Here is a 22,151-nt window from a genome sequence, read left to right on the forward strand (position 1 = left end):
TGATAATTATGTTTAAAATACATAATGGAATGAATAATCTTACACTTACTAAAGATGATAATGAAAGACATTTTTATGCACTGGAGAGAGAATTATAACATATGTCACTTATGCAAATTAATATCACTCAATATTGATATTAAAATGCTAAAACTAACACTTTGAGAATGAAGAAAAACTATACAGCAGGAGACACGCTATGGTTTGACAATCTCCATATCATAGAACACTTCAAAAATCTGCATATTGATAGGTAATACAAAGTGCCGATAAGAACTCCCAAACCAGAAAAAGATATAATTTGAGGATACCACATTGAAATCAAATATCATAATAGAAATCAAATGAAAGAGAGGCATTAACAGTAAGCTAGATTCAGTTGAATGTATAATTTCAATATCCGAGCATTCAAAAATAGAGTGAAGTAGTAAGATGCCAGCAGACACACAAGAGAAAAACAAAAACAAAAACCTTACATAGCATTGTTTTAGAATTACAACTACTTAAGCTAATCATCAAGGGTATCACAGTCATCGGAGCCTCCTTTCACTAAATGTATCCTGTTTCTCCCTGTATCGTTACCCGAAGTATCAGAAACAAACTGATGATCTTGGTTGTCGAGCAGATTCTGAAGCCTATCCAAACCTTGTGCAGCTTCAGCCTTAGCTGACAGAGCTTCCTTAACCCTAATATCAGCATTAATCCTCGCCATAACGGCAGCATTGTGGATTGATTCAGAAGCAATTGTAGCAGCAGCAACCAACTGTTTCGCCAAATGGGTGTTGATTTCAATAGCGTTATTAGCGGGAGTAACATAGAAGAAAGTAAAATTAGGGTTAGAACAAAGAGGGCATAAGTAACCGGGAGGAGCATCAGGGACACAAGAGAGGTGTGAGATAGAGGGGCATTTTAGGCATAAGAGACGTAGGCTAGGGGGAGGAGGGTTGTGCAGGAAGACATCGAAGCAGATGGGACAGAAGGAACCGGGATGGGAGTCAAGTACGCAGGCGGTGCAAAGATGACGGTGGAGACCTCTGTAAGGAAGAGGGTGGAGGATAAAGGGGCGAGTGGCGGAGCAAACCGCGCATCGTTGGCCGGAAACAATTTGCTGAAGCATCAGAACCAACAATTTGGTCTATCTCTATGCCCTATCTGTCGTAATCTCACATTTATTTATATATATATATATATAGGAAAATTGTTGAGATTCAAAGTATCCCATCTCCTCTTATGTTCATTGCATGCATTCATGATTGATTGAAATAGATATATTTCCTTTTTTACATGGAAATTGTGAAATATCACATGAACAATGATTTGTGAAAAGAAAAAGTAAATTAAAAATGAAAAATTTATCCCAATATGAAAAAATTAAACTTTCTAGGTGGGATTTTTGAGGATACATACTCGTAGCTAGCAATTGACAGGAAGAACCCATCGTGTACCTACAAGATTTAAAAAACTCAAGACAGTTTAAAATTGATACTCCATTACAGAGGATGAAATTTAAATTGGAAAAAAGAAGCAGCATGATTTGCGATGGTAAATTATGATTTGAAATTGTTTTAAATGTAAAACTTTGACTCATAATTAATTTTTGGTTCTTAATGGTTCGATTTTCAATTTAACCAATAAGAAAATATTTGTAAAATAAATATATGATTTCTCTAATAATTGAACAGCAAATCACGAAATAGTTTCAAAGGTAAACTATAAAGAGTAGAAAGTTTTTTTTAAAGGAAATCTGAATATTAATGAAAGGGAAAATAGTTTCTTAAGGAAAATAATCAAATGTTCATCAGATTTAACCTTAATTAGGGTGTCTAATTCGGCTCAATTACACTATTTACTGGCGATTTTGGATTTTTTGAGTAATTGGGTAAGGAAAAGAGGAGAAATAAAAAAAGAGTAGAGATTAGAGAAGAAGAGAAACCAGGAAATGGAGCAATCAAATTACTCATTTAGCATAATATTTCCATTTAGTGTAATAAAAGCATAGTAAATACTCACGATTCACAACCCTAGCCATCGCCTAATTCTTGTCGCCGTCGTTGTCCCACATAAATAAGTTTACTGGTTTACTAAAGGGAAATTAAGAGGAATAGGGTTCATATTTTAGGTTTTGACGTTGAAGTATGAATTTAAGGTTAAAGGACAAATGTAGTAATCAGTAAAATACAACTATTAATATTTTATATTTACGTAGGGGTAAAATATTAAATTACTACCGTCTTAATGGTTATTGGTTTATCTAGTAACCTAATATTAAAAAATCAAAATAGAATCAATAACCTGATAATATTTTTTATAGAACCATTAAAAGTCAATTAACCCAATAACAATAAATCAATTACTTTTTTTTATTCAATTTATTAGTTGATTCGATTTTTGCACACCCACATAACAATTGGAGATATTTTTTTTTTTATAATTTTCACAACTTGTGGAATTTGTATGATAAAAAAATACAACTTAAAAAATTCAAATCATATGTCCAAACAAACTTTCAAATCATGATTTTATATCGCATGTTCAAATGGGACCAAGAATATTGTACGTGTGAGATAAGTAAAAAATTAAATTCCAAAGACGGAAATAGAAAATTTGATTAGAACTGATGAGCGCTCGTAACATGTTAAAACATGTTTTACATAGTCCATTTTCCATGTTCTGCATTAAAGCTTGTTTTATATTTACTAAGGGAGGAAAAACAAAAATTCCCGAGAGTTCTTAAAGCATCAGTTTTATTTTTATCAATAAACTGAGGTTCGATGCATTTTAAGGGATTTTTGTGTCTAGTGAATATTTAAACGCACTGTTGGGAAATTCAAAGAGTTTAAGTTATATACACAATCAGCGTAAAAAGAAATTGATACGATCGGATCATCTTGTGTCTAAAATTCAAAAAACATCTCAAGCACATTTGGCAACAATAAGACATTCAAATTGACATGGTCCTGGATACACTATGGTCACTTGTTCCAACAGAAAATATTATGATCCCATGAAGCTTTTAAGCTTGGTGAAGAAAAACTATACAGCAGCCTCAGCCCATCTTCACCAACAATGATAAGAAATGATCCTGCTGAAGGTCAAATATTAAGCTTTTCTGATTGAAATGATGATGATGATTTATATACAAGTAAATCAACGACTCACATTTACATGTTTCAGTGGAAAATTCTACTATAGCAATTAGCAGCAACTCTACAAAGAACTTTTCAATTAAAGCTTCAGCTAGAGTTCAGAGAATGAAAACATCAGAAGACGAACATCGATACTTTGTTCATCAATGATATATAAAAATGATGTCGAATCCAAAAGTATATAGCTGATAAAGTTCACGTATATCACCTGCATTCTTGTTGGTGAAATCCAAGCTTAGGAGTATAATGTCATGTACAGCTAGGGGGGTTTAAGCATTTATAAACTGTGGATGCCGGTTGCTTATAGGTAGGTATGCTGCTAGCGTCAACAAATCTAACTTCACCTGGTCCAAAAGAAAGATCCCTGTGCCTGCAAAATAGATAAGACCGACATTGGTCAACAAATAATTGTAAGAAACAAAACCATTTAAATGTCGGAATGACCTAAACTGCAAGCAAGAGTATAGCTGTCAGAGTCACTTGCCTTCGAAGATCAAGCCCTGTTAAACCAGCTTGCAGAACTGTTAAGTTGTCAGAATCTGGTGAGACTATGATGACTGTGTCTTCAGAGTATTGAGTTTCAAGAATCGACATAAGTTGTGTTACACGAACAAAGACATCCGAAACACTCTCATTAGGTGTCCCATCATCAATAGGGGGTGGCTTTATATTCGGAGAAACACCATCTGATTCATACACCTGCAGCAGTATATCACGAACTTATATGAACAGGGCACATTTTTTGGATGATGTGGTTCTTGATTGCTTTTTCATTCTCGCTCTCTCTTGTTCCTTTTACTTTTCATGTTCAAATTCTTGAATCATTTTAGTATATAAGAGTACAGTTAGTTTAGAGGCAAAGTTGTGCCGACAGAGTAAAATTCAAGTCCTTTGAGGAAAGAATTACTCATGGTTGATCCTTTGGAAGGAAAATACTACAGTATGGATCCCCAAATATTCAAAAATTTCTTCTTGCCTCCCTCATATGATTATCAGTAGGATTAAAAGTTTATTTCAGGTGCAAATTATTATCCTTTCCCACCACCGGCACTTATAAAAGGGCAATCCGGTGCACTAAAACTTCACTATGCGCAGGATCCGGAGAAAAGTCCGACCATAAAGGCTCATAACTATATACAATTCATGCACATATATTTGGTAATACTTATTCAACAAATTAAGCATCTTACTTCAGATAAAGTATCCAAACTTTTCCCCTCATATGCTCCCAGTCCACGAGCATCCAAAAAACTATATTCAGGGACTATATGGCTGCAATGAGACCAAATCAAGTATCAACTACTGAAGTAGTTACAACAAGCGAAGAGTTTACGCAGAGCTTATCCACAATGTTTATCAATAAAATATTTTTGTTACTTCATTTTTTTTTCCAGTGAAGAGTTTACGCAGAGCTTAACCCCTATCTCTCAAAAGAGATAGACAATTTCTAATAAACGGCTCAAGAAAAAACAATTTAAAACAGTTCAGAAAGAGAATAAATGGAACTGAAACTGAAACATAACAACGCATTCTGAATAGTAACTGCAACAAAATAATATGAAATTTTTAAGATCATGTCCTAGGAAAAGAGACCAAGTTAGTGTCCCAATTGAAGCAATTTCTACTGTTACTCCTTGTAGGGAGAGTTGAATACCTTCGATTAACACCATTAACAGCAGCGATTACCTCAGCAGCCTGATAAGCTCTCTGAGTGATTGAAGGCCAAATCCAACAATTCCCTTCACAAGCCCTCATTTCCTTCAAATCAAACGCCGCCCTAACTGTCTGTTTCTTCCCTTTCTCAGACAGCCCATTATCTACCGAGGTTTTGGCTACTGGGTTAGTATTAATCACCCCCAGACTCTCATATTCCGATTCCCCTGCTCTCACCAAAAAGTACCTGCTCAACAATTGCTCATCACAAAAATCACAACATTCGAGCAGATTCAGAAGAAAAAAAGGAAAGCATTCAAGAATTACCGGTTAGTGAGGCGAAAAGGGGGCATTTGAAAAAGCCCACGAGCATGGGACACTGGTAAGGGAAAGGGGCTAAATGGGTCATTGAGGTTTGGAGAAGCCAAAAATGGAGTTAATAGGATGGAAATTGAGGTGATTAGGTGACGGCGGGTAGTGGGTTTGAAGTGGAATTGGGAATGAGAGGGGATTAGTGGTGGCTCAGAGGAATTCCATGGCGGAAGACTAGTGTTGAAGGCAAAAAAAGCTTTTGACATTGTTGTTTATTTGCTGGAAATTTAACTGATTTCTGATTTCATAACAGAAACTGGGAAAGAAAGAGCTACAGCAAATGTATAAATGAGAGTGACGAGAAAGATCAAATTTTTACGATGCTAACACCCACACAACAAAAATATCTCTACTACAGTCTTGAAATCCCTCCATCTGCTTCTCTGTTTTTCTTTTTTATTATTTTTTATATGGCTCCATTTTTCCATATTACTAAATTTTAAACTACGCTTTTTCGATTTGCTCTAAAAGGTGATAAATTTCAAGAGAAATAAAAAGAAAACTATTTACTAAATAATTGTCCCTAAAAGGGACGTACAACCGGGGAAAATTCATGAGAAAAAAGGTGATCTTTTGAAGCATCTGGGCTTTTTGCTAACTAGGCTAATATCTATAATGGGCCAGAATGTTAAAAGACTTTCAGAAGTCCATTATTTTAGGCCCAAAAGAATCTTCCATATTTTTCCCTTTTCAAATGTTGTCAAACATGTCATGACTAATCCTTGTCGAAAGAAAAAAAAAAATACTTTAAACAGAACAAAAAAACAATTGCAAGCAGTAAGATATTATGTCAGTGAATGTCTCTATGGTTGTGTGTATATTTTATGTGCAATAATGTAAATAAAATGAGCAAGTTGTCATTTACTGACAAGCTTTGCGTATAATCAAGACGATTAACCAATTATTAAATTAGTGAAGTATTCAGAAGTCGTCACGCGTGGATCCATGAATTAACAAACACCATTCAGCTATCAACTTCATCGAGATAATATCTCAGATAATCACTTTTATTTTATAACTGATTCATTCAACTAAAGATAATTTAGTAAGAAAGTTGCTCAACTTTATTTTATAATTCAAAGTCTATTTATGATTACCAACAGATTTTTCTTACCAAAGAATATTTATATAAATATTATGTCTAGTTACACAGGATTACCTACTTATGATTTCTTAATTTTGGCATGAGTGAGATCACTAGGTTAAGGTGAAAGTCCAGTATTTGGAGTTCACATAATTCTATCTTTTTCAACAAATTCTTGGTATGTTGAAGATATAAAACATATGTATTATAAAAATACCATAATTATGAAAATATTTAAAACAAATTATGTGTGTATGTAAATTGGTTACAATAAAAATTTCTTTAAAATGGTTATCTTATTATTTCTTAAGAATTTAGTTTAAAATAAAATTTTAATTTCAACAAAATTTAATTAAAAATTATTTAGATTGATTGATTGAATTTCTAGGTGAAATATCAAAAGTTGAGTGACTTTTAGTTTATAAAACAAAGTTGATGTCTTTCTTAGTGTATTAACCTCATTTGAGTGACCATTGAGATATTATCTCCAGTTTCATGATAATTGTGACAATCATGGATGGATTTAAGGTTCTGGACATAGATTTTCGAGACCTAATAATTTTTATTTAAATTTAATATTTATATTAAAAAATCTATTAAATATATAAAGATATATGGCCGATTAACAAAGTTATCTGTTGATTCAATTACTGAAAGTTCGAATCCCCGAGATACTTATAAAAACATTTCAATTTTTTTTTTAGATCAATAAGAACTCATAAATTCTAAAAATCTAAATTTGTATTGAAATGATAAGGGAGATTGAATGTAGAACACCATGTTCAATTTTGTGACACAATGTTATTTTATACTCCTATATTTTAAACACAAACTCGGTAGAATATTTAGGAAAAAACAAAATTAAATACTTCTTCTTTTCCTTTGACTTGACGACAAAATAATTAGTCGATGATTGCTCTTAAAGAACGATCCCTGATTAAAGAAGTCATACTACTGGCGCCCACTGTTCTTATATAGGGAAATTAAACCAAAGAAAAAAAATACTAAGGATAGTGCTCAACCATATAGTGAATAAATATATATATAGGGATATATCAAAAGGCACAAATATAACGTGGTTCGATCAATCTGTATACGTTCATAAAAGGAGATGAACAATTCACTATATAAAAGAGAGTACATAATACTGAAAGAAATAACTTCACACGATTCACTTACAATAAAAAAAGGATCACAGAAGTGTCAACGTAACACTTGTGTCTCGCAAATTTCCCCCCAAAACAAAACTCTCTAAGTCTCTAGGAGTAAGTTGTGAATGTTATCATATTAGAAGAAATAAACCTTTATTTACAAAGTCATAAAATTTTTCTAAAAAAAAAAAGATTAAACAAATATAAAAACTTTATATTTTTTTAATAAATAAATAAAAATTAATTATACTAAAAAAGTCGGATAAACGTCAACCGTCTGAATAGTAGTAGCTGCATCAAACGACGACACAGCAAAGATTCCCAGATTTAATGTGGTGTCACTGACACCCATTATAAAAGAAAAGGATTCCACAATTGGTCAAAAACGAAGCATATCTGAGATTGTTCCTTGTAATCTTGTTAAGTAATTTTTTTTTACTTTAATTTATATATATTGATAGTATAAAAAATTATTACAGTAATTACCAGTGTGTTTTAACATATTGTTCCAAGTTAGTACTGGTTTTATTTTTTAGATCATTATTTTTATTTTTATGATCCATCCACGTTAAGAAATTAAAACTCTCTCGAGTGTAATGACTTCGGAAATTTTTCTACGATGGTAAAATTAACTCATTAAAATTTAATTTTTGCGACATGCTTAGACCAACTCGCTTAGTTGAGAGAGACTCTTACCTTGATGAATTTAGATTAAGTTCAAGGTAAAAACTTAATGGCATCTATTCAGTATTTATATTAAATCACTATAGGCATGACATGTGTATCTTCTCGCTTATGATCAACCAATATATTCATATGGGAAAATATAATGTTTTGTAGATCGAGGTCCTTGCCCTTAGTACTTAAACAAGATTAACTATTATCCCCTTACTAAATTAAATAATTAGAGAAATTTCATATGATTTGGTATAAACATCATAAGCACGGCGTAGAGCATTTCTTTGTTAAAAGCCTAGATGTTCGCGTCCTATCGGAATCTGCTCAGTGGTCAGTTAGTAGTACTGCACTGTTATGCCTGCGCTTTATCTTGTTTTCCGTGCACGACACTAATGCTTTGATAACGTGGTCCAAAAATATTATCTCCAACTTGCTCAGTTGCTAAGTTTAGCTAAGCCTTGGATAAATTTTCAATGCAAATAGCAAAAGCATGCTGTGGACAACCTCCAAGTAACCTATCCCACGTCCACGATTGCCAGTTTATTTTTGGAGTACTGGATGGAGCAGATCATGTTGGAGTATAAAATGCTTTTATCAACAGAGTTTATTTCTTCTTTTTCCAAGATGGTATATATTCTTTGTATTTGGGATGTTCTCGAACCGAGTATAGCAAAGATAGATTTGCGATCTAACTTCTTGTGTTCGCCCTTTAAGGTATTTAATATTATATTTATTAAAAAATATCGGGTTCAGATAAACTTAAAACTTATGAATTGCATCACTCCTTAGCTTGTGGAGTAACCTACTAGCTACTAGAGAAGAATGTGGGCGAATTATTTGATTCAATTGATCCAATTACTTTTAGTTCGAAATATTTTTATGTATACTAAAAACATTCAAAATATAATTAATAAAACTACACTTATTTTGAATTCACTAGCTATGGATCCTCGATTTGCCTATATATGCCTGTCCTTATGTTACATTAGCTAAACGTTCTTTTAAGAAGATGATTGGTACTTAAAAGAACTTTAAAAATTTGCTGAGGAAGATTGCTGAAGGTTCTTTAATGATTTGCTGGGATTATGAACAAAAAGGGAGCTGCTTTAATTTTTGTTAAAGTTCCTTCTCTCATAATTTGGCCTATCTGTTGTTTAATTTAACCAAATTACGATAGAAGAACTTTTACAAAAAATAAAGCAACTCCCCTTTCCCCCATAGTTTGACTTGAAGTAATTAGTAAAACTGTTGTCATGTAATTAGAAAATTACATGTTCGATCTATAAAAAATAATCTAATCTCTTGCAAAAATACAAATTAAAATGGTGTACAATAAATTTTTGTGATCAAACTCTTTACGAATCCTGTGCATAGCGCGAAAGATTAATGTATCAACCTTCCCCCCCCCCCCCCCCCCCCCCCGATCTTCTGTGGTTTAATTACTGAAATCCCCTATTTAGATCTGAGTCAGAACTGTGTTATTTTCTTTTGTTAAAAGAATATGGACAATGAGAATCTCTGTCTCTTTGTTAAATAAGTTACACAAATTAATATTATACGCCGAAAGTAAAAAATAAATAAAATGAACATGGGTCAAAAAAATAATGTCAGTAAAATAGGGAAGTACAGAAAAACACTTCATATCTTCTATTTATGTCGTTATAAGTTTGACTCAAAACATAGAAGAGGCCAATAGCCAAGCAGGTGAAAATGGACAGAAGAAATGTCAAGCTCAACATTTCTCTTCTTTTGTTCTTCTCCTTCTTGTCTTCTTCCTACACTGTAAGTATAACTAACTAGCTTATACTTACACTTTTATCTTTTTTAATATCGTCAATTAAAAAGTATTAGTGATAAGTTGGTATTTTTGCGAACTTATGTACTTTTTACTGATAAATTCATACATTTGTCCCTTTGATTGTAAAATTTTCTACATTTTAATTTCTATTTTGTCTCTTGCCATTACATTTTTTTTTGTAGGCTTATTCATTGGCTCAAACAAATGCACAAATTAGGAGGGATTCATTAATACCCAAAGAAAATCCATTTACAGTAAAAGCTTCAGTTGTTCGATATTGGAACAAACAAATTTCTAACAAACTCCCTAAACCAGATTTCCTTTTCTCAAAAGCCTCGCCGCTCTCCGCCGTGGACGCCGCCTTCTTCACAAATCTCGCCGCCCAAAAGTCACTTTCCGCCCACATTTCCACCTTCTGCTCCTCCGCCAAATTGTTCTGTTTTTCCGAATCGAACACATACCTTGACAAAACCCCTAGTAAGGACGCAAATTTTGCTGTCTACAACAAAAAATTCGGAAACTATGGATCCGGTCGGCTCGGCGGAGGGGACACTTTCACGAATTATTCCGACGGCGTCAATTTCGCCACCGGAGAATTCACTAAATACAGCCGGAGCTCCACCGGCCATCATGAGGATTTCACGAGTTATGCCGCGGACGGGAATGTAGCTTCTGGAAATTTCACATCCTACGCCGCAGGTGCTACCGGCGGCGGAGGAACTTTCCAGAACTACATGCCACGTGTCAATGTCCCGGATCTTCGATTCGCTTCTTACGATTCGGATGGTAACAATCATAAACTTTCATTTAATAGTTATGTGGGTGATACGAATTCCGGAAGGGAATTTTTTATCAGTTACGCGAAAAATGGAAATGGGGTTCCAGCTGAATTTGCTACCTATGGTGACACATCAAATGTTATTGGATCATCGTTCAACGGCTATGGTGAATCGGGCAATGCTGCAAATGACTCGTTTAAGGCTTATTCGTCGAATTCTAACAACCCGAATAATAATTTCAAGAATTATGGGTCGGGTGGAAACAGTGGAATTGATAGTTTCGCAAGTTATAGGGATGCAGCAAATGCAGGTAGTGACACATTTACATCTTATGCACGGGGTTCAAATTCAGGCAAGGTGAATTTTTTGAATTATGGAAAATCATTTAACGAAGGACAGGACTCTTTTAAAGGATATGGTACTCAAGGAGCAAAATTTCCTTCTGTTGGGTTTAAGGTTTATGGTGTCAACAATTCCTTCAAAGAGTACTCTCCAAAGGGTGTCAATTTTGCTGGATACACAAAAAAACCCAGTCCGACAGCCGGTTCTTTGAAGACCAGTGGCAAAACCGTGAATAAATGGGTAGAAGAGGGTAAATTTTTCCGAGAATCCATGTTGAAGGAAGGTACCGTGATGAAAATGCCTGACATTCGGGATAAAATGCCCGGAAGGTCATTTTTGCCCCGGGCAATTTCGTCTAAATTACCATTTTCTACCAAGGAATTGACCGAGCTCAAGTCGATTTTCCTCGCGAAGGAGAACTCCACCATGGAACATGTGATCGTGAACGCGCTCGCCGAGTGCGAGCGCGCTCCAAGTCCAGGCGAGACCAAGCGATGCGTGGGGTCCATCGAGGACATGATCGACTTTGCGGTCTCGGTTTTAGGACACAATGTGGTAGTAAGGACTACGGATAACGTAGCCGGGTCAATGGGAGAAGTAATGATAGGAAAGGTCAACGGAATCAACGGCGGAAGAGTGACCAAATCAGTGTCGTGCCATCAGAGCCTGTACCCTTACCTACTGTATTACTGCCACTCCGTTCCCAAAGTGAGGGTCTACCAAGCAGACATTCTTAACGTAGAGACAAAGGCTAAGATAAATCACGGTGTTGCCATCTGTCATGTCAACACGTCGTCATGGAGTTCGGATCACGGTGCATTCATAGCATTAGGGTCGGGGCCTGGTCTTATTGAAGTTTGCCATTGGATCTTTGAGAATGATATGACTTGGGCCATGGCTGACTAGGGAGTTGATTGGAATGACGTGGCTATTTACTAATCCAATATTTACTTTTATTTGAATTTTAGTTTATATGTTGCCACAACTCCAAAATATATTTTGTAGTCCCACTATTTGTTGACGAGGTTTCGTATTGAAGGCATTTAATGATTCGATTTTCTCGTATCATATAATGAGTGAAGTTGATCAATTATTTAAGCAAGTGATATCGTTCATTTCAATTACTAGTCATGTCGACTAACTGAATCTGTTTAAATTGTTGATGTTTTAAAAAATAAAAACGGCATGTTACTTTTAATTTTTTTTCCTTATTAATTCAATTTGGGAATAAACTGGTAATCTAGACAAATACTTATATAATTAAGGGTTAAGTGTCATTCTTATGATTGCGAAAACCTTTTATAAAAAAGGCAATATCAATGGAGAGTACTCTCTTGGTTTCTTTATATCACAATGTCTAACTCCACATAGAATTCTAAAAAGAAAGAAATATAACTGAACTTGTGATATTTAACTTGCCACGATATAATATATAACTGAACTTGTGATATTTAACTTGCCACGACATTATTATAGCTATAAGAAATTAAGAATTAATCAAGAAGGATCTGAAATTTGAAGTTTATGAGTTCTTAATAATTTCAAATTAAAAAAAAATAATCTTTATATGTACCTAAGTGGAATTGGGCCCCCATACAAAAGGTCAACCGAGCTTAAATGAGTTCCTTCACTATAATTGAACCCAGTACTCTCGATACCCTAGATCCGCCCCTGGAATTAACCCAAAAAAAAAAATGCATTCGGGATGGAGAGTGGAGACCTTAAATCAGTTGAGAAATAGCAATACCATAGCTTGTAAGATATTTTTCATGGAACAAAAATGAAAAAAAAAAAAAAAAAGTAACCCATAAAATGAAACAGTAGTATTTTTTCACAAAACAAAGGGCGAAGAAATTGATGAGAAAGTAACAAAGGGTGTTGTGTACAGGGACCTCTTTGTCTATTCATCACTTAGGAACAGTATGTTTTTTTAGCTAAAATATGATGGCGTGAAGCCATAAGAACTCTGATGATTGAATATATATGCACGCCTTTGGGCAAATAACAGTAAAAAGGGGAAAGCATGCAGACAATGAAATTTTTGCAGCTTTGAGTACACTCAAAGGAATATAATGCATCATAATGTGATGTATAGTAATAAAAAAATTATAACAGAACCGCACTATGCAATTATTTTTCGTTAACAGAAGTACATGTATGATGAAACATAAATTCGACATTCATTGATGCTATAATTACTAGTGAGAAATCATGGATCATGATCTCATGTATGAAAACTAGTTGATGAATTTTTCTATATATAGCGATAGTTCGATCTTGATTACGAAATATAGTGATAGTTTGTCTATTTATGAAACGTAACAACATTTTATTTCAAAATGCATGTAACGGAATAAATTGTATTCCCGCACAAGTAAAATATGGTTTGAACGCTATTGAAATACATTGTATCCATGCCATTCACTACTTAAAAATCATTATTTTCTCATTAAAATTTCCCACTGATAAATGTTCAGTGGCTATTCCATAGATATTTTGATTGAATGATCAGTGAGAAAAGAAAAAATATCTAGTGGCTATTTCTAGTATTTCCATGAGAATTTATTTTCGGCCTGTGTTTTTCCTATGAACTAGTTCGGTGGAAATGGGGTAAGAAAATTATATTTTGTAACACAAATTTCTCATTGATTCATGGTTGGAAAAATCTCTATTTATATTTACACTATACGACATTTGTATTTTATGAAATACACTTGGAAAATCTGACTCAAATTAAACGGACCATATATCTCAGGCCCAAATTCATTGAATGATGATTCTTTATTTTGGGCCTTACGTCATTTGACTACTTGATCAGTCTCTCAAAAGTTTCGTAAACATTAGATTTGATGGTCAGTTTTGGGACATATTAATACTTGGAAAAACTATTTAAAAAAATACATTTAATTGTGAAATTATTAATCAAAAAAGGATTCAACCTAATTTATTTGGTAATTTTTTTAAAATTCCACAGTGAAAAAGTCCAATTACAATTTATCCTGAATTTTTTGATAATTACCCGAATTCAAGCCTGGAAACAGCCTCTGGCAGAAATGCAAGGTAAGGCTGCGTACAATAGACCCTTGTGGTCGGGCCCTTCCCCGGACCCTGCGCATAGCGGGAGCTTTAGTGCACCGGACTGCCCTTTTTTCCAGATTTTTGATACATACGAATGACGCTGATACATCGCGATTTGATACATAAGTCCTTTTTAAGATACATCGTTAGTTGATACAAACCAAACATTGTAATATCAATAAAACTTATGAATCAACTTATAACACCTAATATATCATGAACAAAACAAAAATAGCATTAAAACTTATGTTTTACTCATACATTGTGTGCTTGGTTTGTATCAACTAGCGATGTATCATGAAAATGACTTATGTATCAAATCGCGATGTATCAGTGTCATTCCTATGTATCAGAAGATGGATTTTTGAAATTTTTACAAATGGTAGGGAATAATTGAAAATATAAGAATATAAGATGTATAATTTGGTAATTTTTTCAATTTATTTAGACTTAATGGATCAGCGGCCCAAACTACATAATATATCAGCTGCCCAAACTACAGACTTTATATTTTGGGAAAACTAAGCTTATGCCCCGTAAAAGCAAATTAATTACAAACAAATACCCATTTACAATTCAATTCCCCCCTCCAAAGCATGAGATTCGCGAGCAACATACCGTCGCATTATCAATATACTGACATGGTATTATTGAGGTTGCTTCAGTCCTTAATGATACCACCACAGTATATCTATATACCGTCATAGTATCATTGATGTCTACTTCAATCCTTTAGCTACATCTCCATGAAACAATCATATACTTGCATGGTATCATTAATGATCATTTCATATAATCATTATGGATCGTTTCATACAAATGTTAAATGATACCATCACAGTATATAGTGTATATATATACTGTGATGGTATCATAAAGGGTTTCCTAAGTCATTCGATATTACATGAATGATACTACCACAGTATATCGTATATTATAATGATGGTGAAAACCCTTAATGAGACACTTTTAAAATCCTCAATTATATCATAAAAATATTTTGATAACTTATCGGTATCAAGTAGGACTGAGCTTAATCCTCTGTGATACTCGATCGGTATTTGATATTCTATCGGTATCATGTAGGGTGGACGCTTACGTCAGCATGACGTCAGTGCGCGAATTTAAAAATAATTAAAGGGGGTATAAGGGTAATTAGTTTGGCCGAAGAAGTATATAAATGAATTATTTAGGAAAGGGGTATGGAGTGGTAAATAGTTTGTTTAAAGGGTACATTTTGTGTAGTTTTCCCTTATATTTATTTGAAATAACAATATTTTAAATAGGGAAGTTTTTACAAATAGCAAATTTAAGGCTTAAATAAGACTCCATAGCTATACTTTCAATATTTGCAAAACACAACTATACTTTTATTTGATATGCCTCTAAATTATGTATTTTTCTCGTGATGGATACAAAAAAAATATATACAATCTAACTGAATGTAGTAAATTTCGGATTATATTTGGTAACCTCCCTTAATTTACTCTCTCATTATTCCTGTTACGTACATGACTCTTTATTCTTCATTATCTCTCATCAATCCTGAAATTCAAAAACTCATCAATTTCTTTCGTTTGTTTTTCTAAAAAAATCAAAAATATTGATACATCTTGCAAGGAAATTTGGAGCAGTTCATAAACGTTCTTCCACCATACTCTTACAATACATGGCTCGTTTGGAGACATCATAGTTGTTAAAAAAATTAAAACTGTTTAGGTAATTGACCCCCTATTTAGATCCAAATATAGTCTAAATTAAATTCAAAATCATAGTTGAATTTGCGTTGATCATCATTTATTTTTGCAATTTGCAATAATTTGGAATACATAATTATGAGATTTATATGTCGAATAAGTTGTGATACAATTTTGATATATCATTCGAATTGTATAAAGAATATTCGAAGATTTGAATACACATGTGTACATTATATAAATTTGAATTTGGATACAATTTGAATGCTTTGGTGGTGAATTAAGTTCGAAATACACCAAAAAATATATTTTTATGTAGTTGAATTTAAATACAACTTTGATGTTGTTGGTGATGAATACACTTATGTAGTTTAACTAAGAATGTAATACAAAATAAGAATAAAATACAAATTGAGACTGAACTGAAAAAATTTAATTATTATACAAATAAATCTTGGATAAAAATAATTTTAGAATACAAGTAAATTTGGGATACAAATAAATTTTGGATACAAAAAAGGTATTTATAATACAAATAAACATATAATACAAGTAAGTTGAGGATGTAGATTATTTTGTAATTCAAATGAATTTTTTTATACAAGTTGTGGAATATAAAGTGTAAGGCTGAAATACAAAAAGGTTTTATGTGCGATGCAAGGTGGTAATACAAGAAAAAATTTAGAATATAAGATACTTCGGCTCAAATTGATGAATAATTTGAAAAATAAAGATACATAAGAGACTAAAAAAATACAAAATAGCACTAAAAATGGCAAATAAATATGAAAAAATACATAGTTACCTGGTTCGGCGGGATTCTGATGGAAAATCGTTTAGAGGATTTTTCGTTTTGAGAAAAAAAATGAGCAAAAATCTGTAATGAGAGAGAATTGGTTGGAATATAAATAGATAAGGAAGAATTAGAAGAGAGAGTGTATTTGATTGGGAGGGAAAGAATGATGTATTTTAGGATTATAATTAAAATCAAATATTTTGCTATAAAAACAATATGTAGTCTTTTTTTATAATATTTTTAAATTATAGCTATTATAAATAAATAAGTTGATAATTTTGACTAGTTCCATATATGACATATAATGAGAGTTTGAGTTTAGTAGTAAATATTGCAGGCTAAGTGTGAATCGGTAAACATTTACACTATATAATACTCAAAATATACTAGTTAATAGTTTATCGTATATTGTGTTTTGTTTATTTACGTATTTATGTCTATTTATCATAAAAATGACGAGATTTACAATCTCTAAAATATAATACGATGTATATTAAGAAAATATTGCAGGCTAAGTGTGAATCAGTAAACATATACACTATATAATACTCAATATATATTAGTTAATAGTTTATCGTATATTGCGTTTTGTTTATTTACGTATGTATGCCTATTTATCATAAAAATGACGAGATTTACAATCTCTAAAATATAACAAATCTAAAGATGTCTTCCTCTTATTCACCTCCTCACGAACATAGATTCAAAGGCTCAATCAAGAGCCTAATCTTCAACTTGATCAACTTTTGATTTGTTGTGTGTCATGAGCAACAATCCGTGCATTTTGCATTCATTCTCAATTGTTATAACAGTGCTAAAGTTTTAGACTAGAACTCATATTTGATCTATATATCTATATTTTTGTCACTGCTCCGATACAACACTATCCTTTAATTGTCATTAATAATTTCGCTAGCATCTATATGTCAAAACAATGGTATCCCGTATCCATGCTGGCCTTCAGGCTCACCTCTATAGCCTGTTTGGATTAGCTTAAAAAAGTAACTTTATATATGAAGTGCTTTTAGAACTTTGAAGTGCTGAAAGTTATTTTTATAAATAAGCAGTTGAGTGTTTGGATAAAAGTGCTTATGTTGAAAATAAGTGTTTGAATTTTAGGGTTAAAAGAATAAAAAGGGTAATTTGGGAATTTAGTTAAAATATAATGGATATAAAAGTAATTTTCATGGTCAAACAAAATGGCTTTAAGCACTTAGAAAAAAAATAATTAGAAATCCTAACTTTTCATTTTTGACCGACTTTAAGAACTTTATGACTTAAAGTTAGCATTAGACAAACACGTCCAAAAATTAAAAAGGGGCTTTAAGTTGGTTTTGACCAACTTAAAGCCCATCCAAACGGGCTCCTAATACTATGAGAATTTAGTATCTATACTTATATTCTTCTGGGCAACTTGCCATGCGTAGCCAAGTACAGTAGATAATTTATGCTTATAAATCATAAATTATAAGCCTATTCAAATAGGCTCTAATTAACGTTATTCATCATTTACTATACGAGATAAAAAGGTACCATCGCAACACAAACAACCTAATACTCACATAAATTTATATTATTATTATGAGATAATTTCAAAGACTCATATTCCTATGGTTTACGATATTACCTCTGTCTCCCTTTTTTTCATTTTCTTGTAACCGTTTCTTAAACCTATTTAAAATAAATATAAATTAATTCAAATTTAAAAAATTTTATCATTCTTTTTATTAGTTTCTTCATATTAATGAATATTGTCAAAAAATTTTGTTTAATAAATACTTTGACAATAAATCGACACAAATAATTTTTCTTAAAAAGAAAGTAACACAAATAAATTTCCTTGCAGCACGAGCTTACCATCACTTTCAATTTATTTATTTTTATATTTTCTTTTCTGATTTTGCTCCTATTCTTTCTCAGTTGCCAAATCAAATACGTTGGAAATCAAGACTTTAATGACCAACAAATTATGTCTCAACTTTTCGGGCATGCTTAATTTCTCAAAAACTAGTTTTCATTCGTAACAGAATTAATTAATTTCGTAGATGAAAAAGTTGGTTATTATCTCTAACAAAATATGGATAATAATGAAATTTTAATCAAACAAGCCGATGAATTATCTCAATTTATCCAACCAGAATATTGTATGTTTTGGGTACGTAGGGGTGTACATTGATCGGGTTGATTCGAATTTTTTAAATATTAAATCAAATTATTTGTACAAGATTTTTAAATCTATAAATCAATTCAAACTAACAAAACTCAGGTTTTTCAACCTTGGGTTGTTTCGGGTTTTTTTTTGAATTTTTTGGGTTTTCAATTTTTTTTTTGGGATTTTTCTTGTAACATATTCATACCAACATATAATTAACTTGTGTTTCAAATATTTCTTTAGTCCTATCAAAATACAACTAACCTAAGGTGATTCTTAAGAAAATAACATAAACTATGAGATGAATGATGACACTAAAATATTCAACTAAAAAATAATAATGAAATCTCATAAAATAAATATTGGCAAATTAATATGTCATAATGAAAATGATCATAATTTGAAAGTATTAAATCATGCTAAAATAAGTCTAATAAGTATTAATTACATGACTAAACATTAAAGAAACACTGAAATTATGTTATATATTTTAATTGTCAAATTAAACCAATGTAAACTAAAGAACAAATATTCAACACTATTGTCACTCTTAGTGTTGAATGGCTTCTTTTTGTTAGCATTAGTATTGATTTGATTTTGAGCTTTATTAAAGTTAATTAGTAATATTTATGGACTATAACCTTCGTTGGACCACTCAAAATTCTAAGTTTCAAATTTGAAATAATATACTCCCTACGTTCCTTTTTACTTGTCAAATTTTGACTTGACACACTTATTAAGAAAACAATGATTGATATATGAGTTTACCATTTTACCCCTATTAATTGATAGAGTCTTAAATATATTTATTCATTACACGTTTCAAAGACATAAACTCCATGTTAATAAATTCAGGGTATAATAGGAAGAATTTTTTTTGTTTTTGCTTGATTTGTCAAAAATGACAAGTAAAAAAGGAAATCAAATTAGAAAATATTTGACAAGTAAATAGAAACGGAGAGAGTATTAAAAGATAAAAAGTATGAAGAAAGTATAAGAAATATTTATAAATTATATCAAAGTAAATACTTTTATGTATAAAATAAATTTTTTTTATATATATATATATATATAATGTCGGGTTGATTTGATCTCGGATTAATTTTTTTTAATTAAAATCAAACCAACATAAGTATAATTGATTTTTTTCTGATACCAAATTAAATCAAACTGTTAGTGTGTGAACATTTTAACATTTTATTAAATTGCAATTTTAGCAATTGTCCATTGATGACATTTAATGTCATCTTTATTATTCTTTCTTTAGTGCATAAAAATGTCTTTCATTATCATCTTTATTTAGTGCAAGACTAAATCATTCCATTATGTATTTTTAATCTAATTATCACTAATAAGTGGTGCACTAAATCATATTATTATGTATTTTTAATCTAATTATCACTAATAAGTGGTGCACTAAATCATAATGGTGCACTAAATCATAATGGTACACTAAATGATGATAATGATGGCATTCTATTATTTTTTCATCTTTGAATGATTTTCTCTCCTATAAATAGAGAGGTCTTCTTTGTTTTGAAAGGGAAGAAAAGGATAAGAAAAAATTGAGAGAGTTAAGTTTATATAAAAAAGAGAGTTCTTATTAGTTGAAGGGAGGTATTCTTTGTGAAGAGCTTTAAACTCAACTCTTGTCCAGAGTTTGTTGAGTTACATTTTTGTGATAAGGCTGTTGTATCCTGGAGGGGACAAGTCAAGAGGACTACTGCTGGACCAGTGAAAAGATTTACTGCAGTGGGCTTGAATCTCCTTAAAGAGAGCGAGATATCCGCGCCTCAGCCAAGAAGTGAAGTTAATTTCTTCATTTTATTTTTCAATTGTAATTTGTAATCTTATAATTTCACCAACACAAACTAAATCACTAATCAAATATTTTTTTCCAATTTAACTTGATTTTCAATTTGATTCGATTTTGTTCACCTTTAATACATTCTTTGAATTTTCACAGAGGTAAGGAACATCTTTGCCATTATACGTTTTGACAAATTTAATGAACTGGTAGGGGTCGGTCCTACCCGGCAGCATGGAGGCAGAGCGTATCTAGGAGGTTGGGAGGGTGTCATTTGAATCTTTCAATAAAAAATTATAATATATATAAGATTATTTTTTAATTATATAGAGAGAGATATTTTGAATCCTCTAAACATAAGATATGAGGTTAGTCTAGTAGTTTAGACGTTCTAAGTTCAAATCTTAAATACTATATTTTTATTTTTTAAACTCTTTGAGTAAAAATCCTAAAAAAAAAAAGACATAAAAGATATAAACATATTTCCTACCTCTTTACTAATTTATTACTCCTATCTATTATAAAAAACGACACATGCTTCAAATTACTTTAGCAGCTCTCCAAATAGCCAACAGCACAGTGATCACTTGTTCATCTGAAATGGAAAACAGGAACATTATTAATGCTTCAGAAAAGTTAGACAGGAAAACACAGGAAAAAAACAGAAGAATCAAAATGAAGTATCTTTGTTCCAAGCTCTTTTCTCTCATTCCTCTCCACCACTACTCCAAGGTACTATTATAAACTCTATTTCTCTCTCTCACACACACATTGACACACAAGAGATCAAGACGAATTCAGGATTTGAAGTTTATAGATTCTGAATAATTTTACTCCTTTTATGTAACATGTAATCTTATTTTCATGATTACAAATTTACGTATGTAGGATTAGGTTGTTACTTTTCCTTGACTTGCTAGTGAAACAATTTCAGGCGATGCTGGCACGACAAGATCAAGTTGATCAAGCCATTAGTTACATTGAGGAATTAAAAGAAAGAGTAGAGGTATTAAAGAGAAGGAAGGATGAGATGGTAGCACAAGGCACAACTCGTTGTACTATAAAAACACCTATGGTTGAAGTTAAGGAGTTGGATTCAACTCTAGAGGTGATTTTAACTAGTGGTTTGCAAAAGAACTTCACATTGCAAGAGGTTATTAAAACCATAGAAGACGAAGGAGCTCAAGTTGTTACCGCTAATTATTCGACAATTGATGATGCGATTTTATATACGATCAGTACTCAGGTGATATTCATATATCCTCCGTCCTAAATCTCAATTTATGAGATATTCTTTTCTTTTGAGTGAATTCAAAAAAATGATATTTTTCTATATTTAATTTCAACTACATCCTACCTGACATGTTGAAAATTCTTAAGATTTAAGCGACAATTTAGTACAAATTAATATTTAATTAGTTTCAGACAATAAGATTCTAAAGTTTCTCATATACTTTCACTATTGGGATATATGAAATTAAGAAGATGGAAAATAATGTACACAGCTAGTTAAATTAAAAATGCTTATCTTGTTATCTAATATTTGCAGGTGAAAATTACGAGATTAGGGGTTGATGCATCAAGGGTCAATTTGAGATTACAAAAGCTGGTTTGCTAA

At 31.8% G+C, this 22,151-nt stretch overlaps 4 protein-coding genes across 10 annotated transcripts; 2 read left to right on the forward strand and 2 right to left on the reverse strand.

The window, feature by feature from the left end:
- Positions 1–297: 297 nt before the first annotated feature.
- On the reverse strand, positions 298–1,194 carry LOC129895846 (uncharacterized). Its single transcript, XM_055971619.1, has one exon. It carries the CDS (start codon positions 1,115–1,117, stop codon positions 509–511), a length of 609 nt encoding a protein of 202 aa, XP_055827594.1. The 5' UTR covers positions 1,118–1,194; the 3' UTR covers positions 298–508.
- A 1,665-nt stretch (positions 1,195–2,859) lies between these two features.
- On the reverse strand, positions 2,860–5,581 carry LOC129896667 (uncharacterized). Of its 7 annotated transcripts, none has more exons than XR_008768015.1 (7): positions 5,127–5,581; positions 4,801–5,046; positions 4,337–4,418; positions 3,631–3,845; positions 3,355–3,516; positions 3,160–3,207; positions 2,860–3,082 (listed from the first exon to the last, which is right to left on the reverse strand). XR_008768015.1 is itself a non-coding variant. In XM_055972603.1 (6 exons), the coding sequence occupies exons 1-5, from the start codon at positions 5,375–5,377 to the stop codon at positions 3,396–3,398; spliced, it is 915 nt and encodes a 304-aa protein (XP_055828578.1). In that variant the 5' UTR covers positions 5,378–5,581; the 3' UTR covers positions 2,860–3,082; positions 3,355–3,395. The 7 variants fall into 7 exon arrangements, 2 of the variants coding, with proteins under 2 accessions (XP_055828578.1, XP_055828580.1); XR_008768018.1 differs by having other exon boundaries at positions 2,860–3,085; XR_008768016.1 differs by having other exon boundaries at positions 3,160–3,217.
- Positions 5,582–9,751: 4,170 nt separating this feature from the next.
- Positions 9,752–12,066, forward strand: LOC129895039 (polygalacturonase 1 beta-like protein 3). The gene is made up of 2 exons (XM_055970667.1): positions 9,752–9,866; positions 10,065–12,066. The coding sequence occupies exons 1-2, from the start codon at positions 9,795–9,797 to the stop codon at positions 11,907–11,909; spliced, it is 1,917 nt and encodes a 638-aa protein (XP_055826642.1). The 5' UTR covers positions 9,752–9,794; the 3' UTR covers positions 11,910–12,066.
- Positions 12,067–21,067: 9,001 nt separating this feature from the next.
- Positions 21,068–22,151, forward strand: LOC129893991 (transcription factor bHLH168-like). Its single transcript, XM_055969466.1, has 3 exons — positions 21,068–21,265; positions 21,468–21,779; positions 22,083–22,151. Exons 1-3 carry the CDS (start codon positions 21,068–21,070, stop codon positions 22,149–22,151), a joined length of 579 nt encoding a protein of 192 aa, XP_055825441.1.

This window comes from Solanum dulcamara, chromosome 7, assembly GCF_947179165.1.
Source record: "Solanum dulcamara chromosome 7, daSolDulc1.2, whole genome shotgun sequence".
Taxonomy (NCBI): Eukaryota; Viridiplantae; Streptophyta; class Magnoliopsida; order Solanales; family Solanaceae; genus Solanum; species Solanum dulcamara.